Below are 12,810 nucleotides of genomic sequence, written 5' to 3'. Positions count from 1 at the left end.
TACATACTATTAAAAAACCTTTGTTTTTTAAAAGATGTCATTATCTGAAGTTTGAAGTCTGAGACTCCATGTTTGAAAAAATTCAAAGGACATGATTTCGAGTCTTTAATTAAATAAGTTTTTAATTATTTAACTAACCAATAAATTAAAAATCAATACAACACGGCCAAAAAACTAACAAACAAGGATGCAGTGTATATAAAATCTCTAAGCACCAACTCAAAAGAATAAAAAAAAAGTAAATTTATAAGTCTTTGTAAGTCTTTGCATAATTGGACTTGCAGTAATAAATACTGTCCACCTTGGATATTTGATAATATAACCACAACATAGGGGTTAATCAAACTACTCTTATTCTTTACAAATAAATACAACTACTTTTGAATTTTGATGTTCATAGAACTTAAAAGTCAAAATAAGATGATAAATACAACAAGAATGTATCAATACCCCAATGCCAAATGTCACATACCGAGACGAGGTTTTTGAAAAATAAAATAGTAATCTCTTAGAAGGCAAGGCAAGGCAGGCCATGTAGCCATTTCTTCATCATCCTACTGTACAGTCATGGCTTACACATAAGGGAGGGGGGAAAAAATTAAACACTTATATGCTAAATATGTAAACCTTCTCACTTGCAGTGAACAAACAATGCTAATATTTGGTGCACAAAATTTCATGAGTTATTTTCAATTCATATTTACATTGTACAAAACTTGCAAACAATTTTGTAGACCTTCAAAAGTTTTGGGTTATGGAAACTAACCCCTGGAATTCGCATGGCGCTGGCTTCTAAAGTAAGTCAGAAGACTTTGAGCCTGAAAAAAAATGAAAGAACAAGTGTTACAGCCCAATATAACACAAATTATATTACAAGTCCATGTAGCCAACATTCAATGATCGGTCAAGATTTTACAGCATGCGCACCATATTTTATACACGCGCTTTGTGACCACAAGTATGCTACAGTGCCCTTCACACTGATTGTTAGAAAATGGTGTGGATATTAAAATTATGTGAATATGATTAAAAAGGAGAGAAAAAAAAAAGAAAATGTGTGGATAAGAATTAAAGAAAGTGGTACGGACATCACCCAAAATGGAAATGATGCAATGTAAAAAGAACAGATCAAAATGGAAAATGTGGCATTCTCATAGCGATCGAGGGAGTAGTCATCTCCATCATCTCTCCAACAGTCCATTTAAGCAAATACTCCTTTGTAGTTTGTCCTCTTGAGTTTCTACTTAGGGGATTAGCAAAAATGTTAAGGAGTACTTTAGTTGTTGAACTTGAGAGAATAAGACAAAAAAAATTGAATTGTGTTGATGGTTTCAACATAGAGAAAAAAATGTGTGGAAGAGGATTAAGAATGTGGCGAGAACCATTTTCATACAAGGAAATGCTATAAACCAAGTAAAAATATAGCCAACCAAGTAGAACAGACAAAAATAGAAATTGTAGCAAACTCGTGGAGACGGAGAAGCATATGTAGACATCTAACTGGTAGTTTTATATTTTAAGACGTGAAGTTTATTTGGTATATATCGAATTTGTATGCACCACTAACTATTCATCCAAATGGAGGATCGAAATTATACCTTCTCTCTGGCTCTAGCAGTCCCTGATTGTGACAAAGCCACCAATGGTGGTACAGCTCCTTCCTGGAGCACCATATTGCAAAATCTGGCACTGAAAGTACAAAGCTGTAGAAGTGCAGCAGCTGCATTCTCCTTTCCTCTAGCAGAACCCAATTCAACAACCTCTACAAGAACAGGGATCCCACCTGCCTGGCCAATGGAAGTCCTTCCCTCAGCAATGGTAGCGAGATTTGCCAAAACAGCAACAGCCTTATCAACCATACCTGCAGCAGGATCCATCAGCTCAACTAGATGCCTTACAGCACCTGCCTGCACAATTCTAGCCTTGTTCTCATGATATATAGACAAATTAAACAAAGCAGTAGCAGCATCTTTCTTCCCCCGAGGTGTCCCGTTTCCTAACAATTCAACCAAAGGACCAATAGCCCCAGATCTGCCTATTTTGGATTTAATATCATCTATTACTGAGAGGCTAAAAAGTGTGGCAGCTGAATTTTCCCGAGCCTCTGATGTGCCTGTCTGAAGAACATGGATTAGGGGTTGAATTGCATCTGCATTTGCAATTGCGTATTTATTGTTATCATTTATTGACAAATTAAGAAGAGCAGTCACAGCATTTTCCTGAGTCTTTGGATCTGTCGAATGAAGTAGATCGACCAATAATCTTATGGCTCCACAACCAGCTATCACAATTCGGTTATCCATGTTGTGTCTTGCAAGCAGCCGAAGTTGAGCTGTTGCTTCTCTTTGGGTATCTATTGAGTCACTTTTCAAATCTTCAACCAATTGCTTAACTTCAGCTTCAGTCTCTGAGAGATCAGGTCTTGTTTCTGTGGTTGGTGAAAATACCATCCGAGCTACTAGCCTATCTACGGGTCGGCGCCAGGTATTTTGATTACGTGATCTACTATCCATTAGTCTAGGCAGAAACTCAGGTTCCCTCTGCGAAGTACTCTCAGGGGCAGCAGCATGTGGTTCCTCGGATAGTTCACCAGAAGCATCACGGCTATCGCCAGGACTCTGCGAAACCTGATCAGGATCTTCGGATGATGGGTGAATCAAACTCATCTCGGACACTCTGTTTCCATTTAAGGACATTCCATCATGCCTTTCAGACGACCGTTCATGAGAACTAACAGAATCTGCATATTCTCTATGTGCTGGTGACACAGAATGCTGGCCATTTGAATCCACACTTTTTCTACCTAAATTGATCAATCTGTCTTTTAAAGATATTCCCCCAATTTCCAATCCAGGCTCTTTCTCAGCCATTTGAGACATAGATCTATCCGAAGAAGAATGTGGATGTGATGGGGAAGCCCCGTCTTGGAGAAGGTCAATTGAATAGCTCGAGTTCTTGCCATCTGAAACTGCTAACCTTCTTGATTCAGGTGCTGCAGGTAGGTTACCTCTAGAAGGAGACCTTGTGTTAGAATCCCTTAAAGAACTCGAATCATTTTGTGAAAGTAGTGCCAACGGCTGATCTTTGTTGACAGACTTTAAAGGGTCAGGCAGCATCACATTGTTAATCTCACACCAGTTTGCAATAAGTGCTTTAACAGTATAGTTAGGTATCAAATTGGTATGACCTAATGACTGCCTTGTCTTTGGACATACAGTAAGACCAAGGTCAAGCCACTTTTTGATGAAAACGCGTTCATAAGTTTGGCCTGATGATACAATGACAGGGTCTGTCATAAGTTCAAGGGAAAGAGGACAGCAAAAATCAGCTGGTATCGGGATAGGTGTACTGCTCTGGGATTGTTTTAACAAAACAAGGCGGTCATGCAAGCGAGTAATAAGAGAAATCAATTGTTCAAAGTAATCCACCTCCACATTCTTTTCAGCCTGCTCAGCGTTCTCCTTCAACTTTTCAAGTGCCACAGCTTCAATGAGAATTTCCTGATTTGACTTTAACCCCAGACAATCAGCAATTTTCACAAGCAGTTCCGGGCCAGGCGCGTGGCTGCCTGCTTGATCTTTCATAGCATCATCAATGATTGTAGTAGTAGTATCACATCCTATGTTTTTAACCTTTTGAATGCAGAGCTGTCCAACAAAGAATGGGTCAGACTATACTAGAGATTGAATCTTAAAATTTACCAGCAGGCTACAGAGTAGAGAATACAGCAATTTAGAGCAATTTGATTTTGAGATGAGAAGTGACAATCAAATAAAAAACAAATGCTTTCTCACAAGAGAGAAACAGTCAGAAAGAGAATCAAAGGCACCTCAAGAGATGACGAGCTCAATTCCACAGGTAAGGACTGATGTGAATCTTTCAGCAGCCAGAAGAACTTCAAAATACAATTCTGGATCTTAGCTGTCAACGACTCAGCTTGGAGTACCTACACAGTATGTTACAATCAAAATCAAACAGCGATGAACATAAGAAAAATCTTTATTAAAAACCGTGTCAGGAAGATACTTCACAAAATAATTCCTGGAATGTGTAGGAGAATCCACATTTAATGTAGAGTTGGAAGATAAAATTCAATATCAAAAATGTAAAATCATTACTCCTCCACCAGCTTTCCGTTCGACAGAAATTATGAAAATATGCTACAACATAACTTACAAATGATAGACAAACAGTGAGGTCAGAGGTGTATGAGGTCAATCACCATGTTAGAACAAAATATTGCTTCAGCTCAAATAAGTCAGTTTATTGAAATTCTCTCCAATTACAAACAAAAAAAATTGAGGGGTAGTTTGGTTAAAGAGTAAGAAAAGGAAAGTAAACAACCAAAAGAAGAGAAAGGAAGGCAAATAGAAAGCCTAAATGCCCTAACATGTTTGGTTAGGTAGGGGAACTAGCAAAGTAGCAAGTGAGTGAACGTTTATCTGAACTTATGCAACACTCAAGAAGTGGATAGGTAGAAGCACCCCCCCCCCCCCCCCCCCCCCCAAAACATAACATTTGTATCTCCCCTTCCTTGCACTTTCCTACAATTAATAGCCAAAACCAAACCCAATACGCTGTACACAATTTTTTTGTTGATAATTTATCTCTTCTGAACTCTTTACATGAGCACATAGTCGCCGTTAACGATGGCAAAGAACTACACTAAAAAAACTCCTAAAGATAGAATCAGGTTCAGATTTAGGAATTCAATGGTTGAATTCAACAATGAAAATTAATAATTGAAGCTCTGAAGGTCAGATTATGCACATACATCTAAATCTTTTATGTTATATACAATTATACATAGATTGAGCGAGCAGTATAGGATTTAAAAATTAGTGGTGTTACTGCTGGTGAATTGACATCTCTGGTGTGTGGTGGTGATGGTAAGCGGTCATGGATGTCGAAATGTGCAGTGTTGGTGCCCATAGTGTAAAAACAAGGCCACATCGCATTGCATTGGCCGCATTGTAAGGGTTTTCAAAAACAATGAACTGATAATTCCCACGTTTAAGCGGTGTAAAAAAATCGTGTTATGTGTCGTATCAAGGGATATATTATGGTTTCGACTAATATTTAGGCGTTACAATAACCTCATCACTCCTGGTCGCATTACTGTTACGTTACCACGATCATGACCGTTATCGTATTTTTACGCTATGTTGGTGTCCTTGAATTCTTTTTTAGAGGTTAGATGGTGACCTTTGCGCAAAAAGAAACCCCAATAAAACAAACAAGTCCTAGAAAAGAATCCTTGATGCTACCCTCAAAATGAGTTCTCCCACCTCTGAGTCTTTGACTACCTTCATCCTCCAGTAGGAGAATCTCATAATCCCCATTCAAGTAATAACCATCACATGCCAATACCCTGATCGTATGCCCGGTCTAGTTAGACATAGGGGTATTATGGGTATTTTAGTATGAGTTAGTGTATATTCTAGAAGAAGAAAATTAGTAAAAATAAAGATGGGGAGTGAACATATCAGAATATTTTGTGAGCACATTTAGTTGAGTTCTTAACTCATTCTTGGGAGAGCGAAAGCCTGTCGAAAGCTTTTATCACTAATATTGTATGTTATGCCCTTCACCAAGGAAAGGATATGGATCACTTATCAGAGAAAGAAGAAAAAGGCGATAGCTCAAGAACCAACAAACCAAGGACGTGGCATGATGATTATAACAGAATGGAGGGAATAAAATAAGGGGGGAGAATTTGTTATGCTTTCTGTTAGATTTTATATGGGCTGGCAGTAAGGAAAATGTAGCCTATAAATAGTAGCCTTTATTTTGTAGTAAGGGCAACTCAACTAGTGTAAGAATTACCTGAGGCAGGAGTGACTGACACTCAAAAAATCAGTTATTGTAATCTTCTTTTCTTTTTTTCTTAATACAACCTTCATTCTTCTCCTCATTCCATTTCTGTTCTTTTTCCCTCAAACCCAGTTCATAGCAATCTGGTATCAGAGCAAAACCCCTCCAATCATGGTGAACCCAACTAATACATAGCGAATTGAAGATCTGGAAGTTGAGATCATTCCCCACCCAGATCAATTTTGAATTAGATCGAATTCGTTCAGAATTATCTCAAAATAACCAAAAAAACGAGACCCTCTCAGCCCATATTAGCATGATGAACCAAACCCGACAAATGATTTGTGATAACATGAACCCAGAAAAAAAATACCCAAATCGAAACCCCAATCGAAAATCAATCAACCTTTACCCAGCCAAAACCAAACCACATCAACAAAAATTCAACCCTAAACAACCTTGAAACACCGGAAAGAGCAAACTAGAGGACTAAGCGGCTCGACTTACCCAATTTCGCAGCAGAAAATCCCGATGGATGGATTTTTTAGGTGGAACAGTATTTCCACTTCTATAAAATGTCGGAGGAAAAGATCATGGAGGCCACCATTATGAGTCTCGAAGGAGATGCATTGTCGAGGTTTCATTGGGAACATCAACAACCAATTTGCCGGTGGGAGGAGCTGAAACTCTTACTATTGGAGTATTTTCGGCTGCTGGATCAAGGCACCTTACAAGAACAATGGATGAGCGTGATGCAAACGAGAACGGTCGCAGCTTATCAGAAGGAGTTCATTGATAAGGCAAATCCTATTGGTAAGATTGAAAATCTATGTCTTTAGGGTCTTATTTAAAGGGATTAAAAGATGATGTCAGGAGGGAACTTAGAGTACATGGCCCCATCACCCTTAAGGAAGCTATGATTTGGTCCCTGAGGATAGACCAAAAATTACATCCTGAGGCTTATCAAAATTTGGGACCCACCAAAAAATACCCATACCAAAAGAAACCTTATTTTAATACCCCACCCCACAACCCAAATTATAATCCTAGAAATTCTCTCACCATGGCCGAAAATACCCACACCCACCCAAATCAGAATTTCAACAACCCTCACCGTCGAGCAACCTTCAATCCAAACTGTCCTAACCCTAACCACAACCAAAATCAACCTCGCCTTACCCTTACCAACCGTAAAATGCTGGAACATCTAGCAAAGGGGTTATGCTTCACTTGTAATGAAAAATTGTCTCATAAATGTGTGCTCAAAAAAGGAGATGAGTGTTCTGGTTATTTCGGAGGAGGAGGAAGTCAATGCGAAATATGTGGAGAATACTGAAGTAATGGAGGAAACAAACCTAATACCCACCGTGGATATATCTTTAAGCTCTGTCATGGCCATCAGTATCCCAAAAACTATGAAGCTCAAGGGGCAAATTGAAGGAGTAGAGGTTATCTTAATGATCGACCTGGGGGCGACAAACAATTTCACATCCCACAAAACAATCCAACAACTCAACCTACCCTATTCGGCCTCAATAAAGTTTGGAGTCACCCTTGGGAATGGAGAATGGATTCAAGGAGAAAGGGAATGTAAAGCCCTTTGTGTTGAAGTCCAGGGATTAACCATCATGGAGGATTTTTTGTGGGCAACTCAGACGTGATCATGGGGTTACAGTGATCATGGGCGAAATCTCTACTGACTGGAAAAAACAAGTGATGCGATTCAGTTGGGAGGGGCATACGGTGGAGTTACGTGGTGACCCTTCTTTAGGGATATCTCAAATATCTCACAAAGCCATGGAAAGAATGCTTAAAAAGGAGAAACAAGGGCCACTCTTTGGATTAAATGAAGCCTAGCAGCTTCCTCAACCACAAAACAATAAACCACCTCCTATTCCTGCTTACCTCCAACCCCTCTTAGACCAATTCCACTTCATTTTTTCTGAACCCACAACCTTACCCCCACCTCGTACTCATGACCATTCCATTACCTTGAAGGAAGGTACAAACCCAGTTTGTGTAAGACCATACCGCTACCCTCAAATACAGAAAACTAAGATCGACAAAATGGTGCATGATATGTTGAAAGCACAGGTGATACAACCCTCCACTAGTCCCTTTTCAAGCCCCGTCATCCTTGTAAGAAAGAAAGATGGGTCATGACGATTCTCTGTTGATTACAAGGCCTTGAATAAGGTCACTATCCCTGACAAGTTTCCCTATCCCAAACATTGATGAGTTACTTGATGAGCTTTATGGAGCCCAGATATTTTCTAAGTTTGATCTAAGGTCCGGCTATCACCAAATCAGAATGGGTGAGGAAGATATATCTAAAGCTGCCTTCCAAACCCAGGAAGGGCACTACGAATTCCTTGTGATGCCCTTCGGTCTCACCAATGCACCGGCAACCTTCCAAGCCCTCATGAATGATGTGTTCAAACCCTTCCTACGCCAATTTGTTTTAGTCTTTTTTGATGACATTTTGGAGTGTAGCAAAACAGTAGCTGATCATGTTAGTCACCTTTCCTCGGTTTTGACAACACTGCAAACACATTCTCTTTTTGTGAAACAAAGTAAGTGCGCCTTTGGGGTTATGCAAATGGCCTATTTAGGTCATGTCATTACTGGTTCTGGTGTAGCTATGGATATGGACAAGGTTGCAACAACTAACTTAAAGAGCTTCGAGGCTTCTTAGGCCTTACCGGTTACTAACGCAAATTTGTGAAGAATTATGCTCAGCTTGCTAGACTGCTAACCGAGCAACTTCGCAAAGATGCATTTGGTTGGAATGAAGCTGCCCTTGCTGCCTTCATAGCCCTCAAACAAGCTATGACAAAGGCCTTGATCCTTTCTTTACCTAATTTTTCCAAATTGTTTGTTATAGAAACAGATGCTTCTAACTCTGGCCTTGATGCAGTGTTACTACAGGAGAAACATCCTGTGGCATTCTTTAGCAAGGCATTAGGAACAAGGGCTAGCTTGAAACCTATATATGAAAAGGAGCTGATGGCAATCGTCTTCGCCATCCTTAAATGGTGGCGCTATCTCTTAGAGCGCAAATTTGTGGTGCGAACTGACCAAAGTAGTCTGAAATTTCTACTTGAGCAAAGAGAAGTAGGGACGGAATACCAAAAATGGTTCCTCAAAGTCATGGGATACAATTTTGAAATTCACTACAATCCGAGCATGACTAATAAAGTCGCGGATGCTTTGTCGAGGAGAGCACACCATGAAGAAGAGTTAGGCACTCTGTGTAGCACTCATGTGATTGATTGGGCACAATTGGAAGAATTAGTGGACCAAGATACCATGCTGAATTCTATCAAACAACAACTCCTGCTTCATGAACCTACCCTTCAAAGTTTTACTTTGCACAATCGCAGATTATACTACAAAGGGAGGTTTGTCTTGCCTAAACACTCCGCTTACATTCCTACCTTACTCTATCACTATCATGATTCTCCCACAGGCGGTCACTCCGGCGAACACAAAACCTATCAACGCATAGCCCAAGATTGGTTTTGGGAAGGCATGAAAAAGAGAATAGTTGCGTATGTCAAGGCATGTGAAACCTGCTAGCGCCACAAGCACTCCACCCTAAGCCCCGCCGGTTTACTCCAACCCCTCCCCATACCTAATTTAGTGTGGGAACATGTTTCAATGGACTTTGTTGAAGGCTTGCCTAAGGCCAAAGGGAAAAACACTGTATTGGTTGTGGTTGCCTTACCAAGTACGCTCACTTCATCGCCTTAATCATCCTTTCACGGCAACCATCGTAGTAGATGCTTTTATTAAGAAAATTGTGTGTCTCCATGGATTCTCATCTTCCATAATTTCCGACAGAGACAAGGTTTTCATGAGTCCTTTTTGGAGAGAGCTTTTCCGTTTACACTCCACTTCGCTTAAGTGGAGTACGGCCTATCACCCCCAAACCGATAGGCAAACATAGGTGGTTAACAAGACTCTAGAGACCTACTTACAGTGCTTTATCAACGAGCAACCCAAAAAGTGGCTTGATTGGCTCCATTGGGCTGAGTATAGTTACAATACCTCCCCTCATACTTCTACCAAAATGTCCCCTTTTCAAGCTCTATATGGGAGACAACCCCCACATCTCAGCCCCGTTGGTCATGAACTCGCTACTCTTGGGAGCTTGGAGGAACTGTAACAGGAACGTGACGCCAAATTGGATGACCTCAAGTTCCACTTGCTACGCGCCCAACAAATCATGAAGCATAATGAGGACGAATTGGCGCCAAATAGAATTCGGCGTAGGGGATGAAGTCTCTTTGAAGCTGCAACCCTATCGTCAAAAGTCCCTAGCTCGTCACTTTAATGAGAAACTTGCTCCTTGGTTCTATGGGCCTTACAAAATCAGCAAGCGAATTGGTCAGACAGCTTATGAATTAGCTCTCCCACCTCACAGCCGTATTCATCCCGTATTCCACGTTTCTCAATTAAAGAAAGCCACTGGTTCCTTCATACCATCTTCCCTACCTTCACAAGTCATTGATACACTAGAGCTTCGCACTACTCCAGCTGTTATTTTAAATGTGCGCTACCGTGCTGATGGTGCCTTGGAAGACTTAATACAGTGGTCTGAATTACCACTCAATGAAGCTACTTCGAAGCCACTCTCATTGCTCAACTGTATCCATCCTTCCACCTTGAGGACAAGCACGTCTTCACGACAGGGGTATTGCTATGCCCTTCACCAAGGAAAGGATATGGATCACTTATCAGAGAAAGAAGAAAAAGGCAACAGCTCAAGAACCAACAAACCAGTGACGTGGCATGGTGATTATAACAGAAAGAAGGGAATAAAAAAAGGGGGGGAGAATTTGTTATGCTTTCTGTTAGATTTTATATGGGCTGGCAATAAGGAAAATGTAGCCTATAAATAGTAGCCTTTATTTTGTCGTAAGGGCAACTTAAGCAGTGTAAGAATTACCTAAGACAGGAATGACTAACACTCAAAAAATCAATTATTGTAATCTTCTTTTCGTTTTTCCTAATACAACCTTCATTCTTCCTCATTCCAATTCTGTTCTTTTTCCCTCAAACCCATTTCATAGCATTGTACTTCTTGAATCTCATTAATACAATAACATTACATTCATGCTCTCTGTATTGAATGGCCTATCAATGGACTAATAAAGTCCTCTACAAATGCTGAAACAACCTCTTTGTTGTCACAAAAGAAAATATGGGTACAGTCAAGCATAGTTCCGCAAACTTAAAACGCGTCATAGATAACCAACCAAATGCGTCCCCAATCGCTCTAGGTGTCGTCCAATTTAGAAGTGTAAAAGAATTTTGGGCTTCCATTTAAACATTAAAGGACTGAACATGAATGAAATCAAAGACACAAAGCCTCATGGAGTAGCTAAAAAAGTATGTATAGAAACAAAATTTTAAAGTACAAAATTCAATTTCATTTTCTTTGATATTGACTTCACATTTTATAGATAATATTTCTCATAAATAGTCGTTCCCGAGTCACTCTAGACTCTGTTTCATGTTCCCATTCCCGTCCCATGTATTTATTTCCAGCAACAATGTACTCGACAGTCGACCCCTAAGCCCCGTCTAGGTGGGATCCACTTAGTGGCACTAGGGGAAACGGAATCTTCGTATTGTACATTCTAGGAAAGATGGATAGTAAGACTATCTGAGATACAAGTATTGTTAATCAATTTTCATTTATTTCAGGCTTCTCCTTGGCTAAACTTGTAAAGATCAAGGTGCACTGCATGTTGATTGAAGCAGATTATATGCAAGTGACAAAATGGTGACTGGAAATCCAAATATAAAAAAGCGTACCAGATCAACTCTGCTTGACAAAGGATGCCAGCTCTCTAAGAGATCTTGTGATTCATCGATAAACAGTCCAAGTTCTTCAAGTACCTTGTTAAATAGGTCATCAGAGGCTACTTCAGTATCCATTATTGCATCAAGTATTGGTTTTAACAGCTTCAATATTTCTTCAATCTTTAGATAACTTTTTCGTACTGGTTCAGAGTCAAATCCATCCCGTGATGATAAACATAAAAAAGACGATATATTCTGAAGCAGAGCCCTCCACAATGAGACCTCCATTTCACCTAAACTGGAAGGCAAACACCAGAGATATCAAACATTCTCAGAAACCAATGTATGCTAGCATATGCTATTCAATTTGGCCAAACAAAGGTTGTTATTCAACAAGGAGAATGACAAAAAAATGGTTAAAATTACAACTAAAAGAACTAAAATTAGTCATCAGCAACAGCGATCCATTTTTGCCCACGCATCAAACAAAATCAATCATCAAAACTAATTCATTTCCCACATAATATCAAAACAAATGATCATATACCCAAAAGGACAAAATAAATTCAAATAATAAAAATTAAAAATCCAAAAAGAAATACCTTATTGAGGAAATATAGATCTTCAACTATTGACTTTGACCTTCAACTATGCTTGCAAAGCACAAATTGGGCAACCAAATACAAACTCAAACAACTATTCAAATTTGCACCCAAAAATTTAAAAAGTCAAAACAAGTAGAATCAGCAAACATTAACTAACATTTAGTGAAAAAAATGAATACCCAAAAGAGTAAAGTCTCAATCATTGAAAGAATAAGTTGTGTTGGAGCTCAACAAGAACAAATGTATGAAGGGTATTTTATTTGGGAATTAGGGCACTCCAAGAAATTGAAATTCTTCCTATGGTTGTTTGAGGTAGAAAGATGACGGTTAAAATGAAGTGTTATGTTTAAAATTTGTCTTAAAAAGGGAAAAAGTGGGTGTACAAATTGAGTTGGCAAACAGGAAAAAATGGCAGAAAAAGACAAAAGGTAATGCGGGAAATGAGAAAGGATTGTACTTCCTCCGTTTCATTGTCACTTTTTCCCGTATATATTACATGTCATGTTCATTAGCAAGTATTATGGATCGTAAAAATAATATGTAACACATGTTTTTGACTTTGTCTTGTTGTTGCTAGAGG

General features: G+C 39.3%; 1 protein-coding gene across 2 annotated transcripts; it reads right to left on the bottom strand.

Moving 5' to 3' along the window:
- Positions 1-224: 224 nt before the first annotated feature.
- On the bottom strand, positions 225-12,568 carry LOC130801252 (U-box domain-containing protein 4-like). 2 transcript variants are annotated; one of them, XM_057665058.1, is made up of 5 exons: positions 12,228-12,568; positions 11,638-11,923; positions 3,830-3,946; positions 1,599-3,647; positions 225-818 (listed from the first exon to the last, which is right to left on the bottom strand). In XM_057665058.1, the coding sequence occupies exons 2-5, from the start codon at positions 11,911-11,913 to the stop codon at positions 762-764; spliced, it is 2,499 nt and encodes an 832-aa protein (XP_057521041.1). In that variant the 5' UTR covers positions 11,914-11,923; positions 12,228-12,568; the 3' UTR covers positions 225-761. The 2 variants fall into 2 exon arrangements, with proteins under 2 accessions (XP_057521041.1, XP_057521042.1); XM_057665059.1 differs by having other exon boundaries at positions 12,410-12,562.
- Between the last annotated feature and the right edge of the window lie 242 nt (positions 12,569-12,810).

The sequence above is a fragment of the Amaranthus tricolor genome, chromosome 15, assembly GCF_026212465.1.
Source record: "Amaranthus tricolor cultivar Red isolate AtriRed21 chromosome 15, ASM2621246v1, whole genome shotgun sequence".
Classification (NCBI taxonomy): domain Eukaryota; kingdom Viridiplantae; phylum Streptophyta; class Magnoliopsida; order Caryophyllales; family Amaranthaceae; genus Amaranthus; species Amaranthus tricolor.
The sequence above is the reverse complement of the archived record's forward strand: the minus strand, read 5'-3'. Positions and strand labels throughout refer to the sequence as shown.

Bases quoted from the DNA above. Each gene is read 5' to 3' on its own strand.
- LOC130801252 (XM_057665058.1), bottom strand. From the start codon at position 11,913: ATGGAGGTCTCATTGTGGAGGGCTCTGCTTCAGAATATATCGTCTTTT. The intron at 3,947-11,637 runs GTACGCTTTTTT...CATACTGTGTAG, and splicing joins TGTCAAGCAGAGTTGATCTG to GTACTCCAAGCTGAGTCGTT. The intron at 819-1,598 runs GTATAATTTCGA...ATTTTTTTTCAG, and splicing joins CTGCTAGAGCCAGAGAGAAG to GCTCAAAGTCTTCTGACTTA.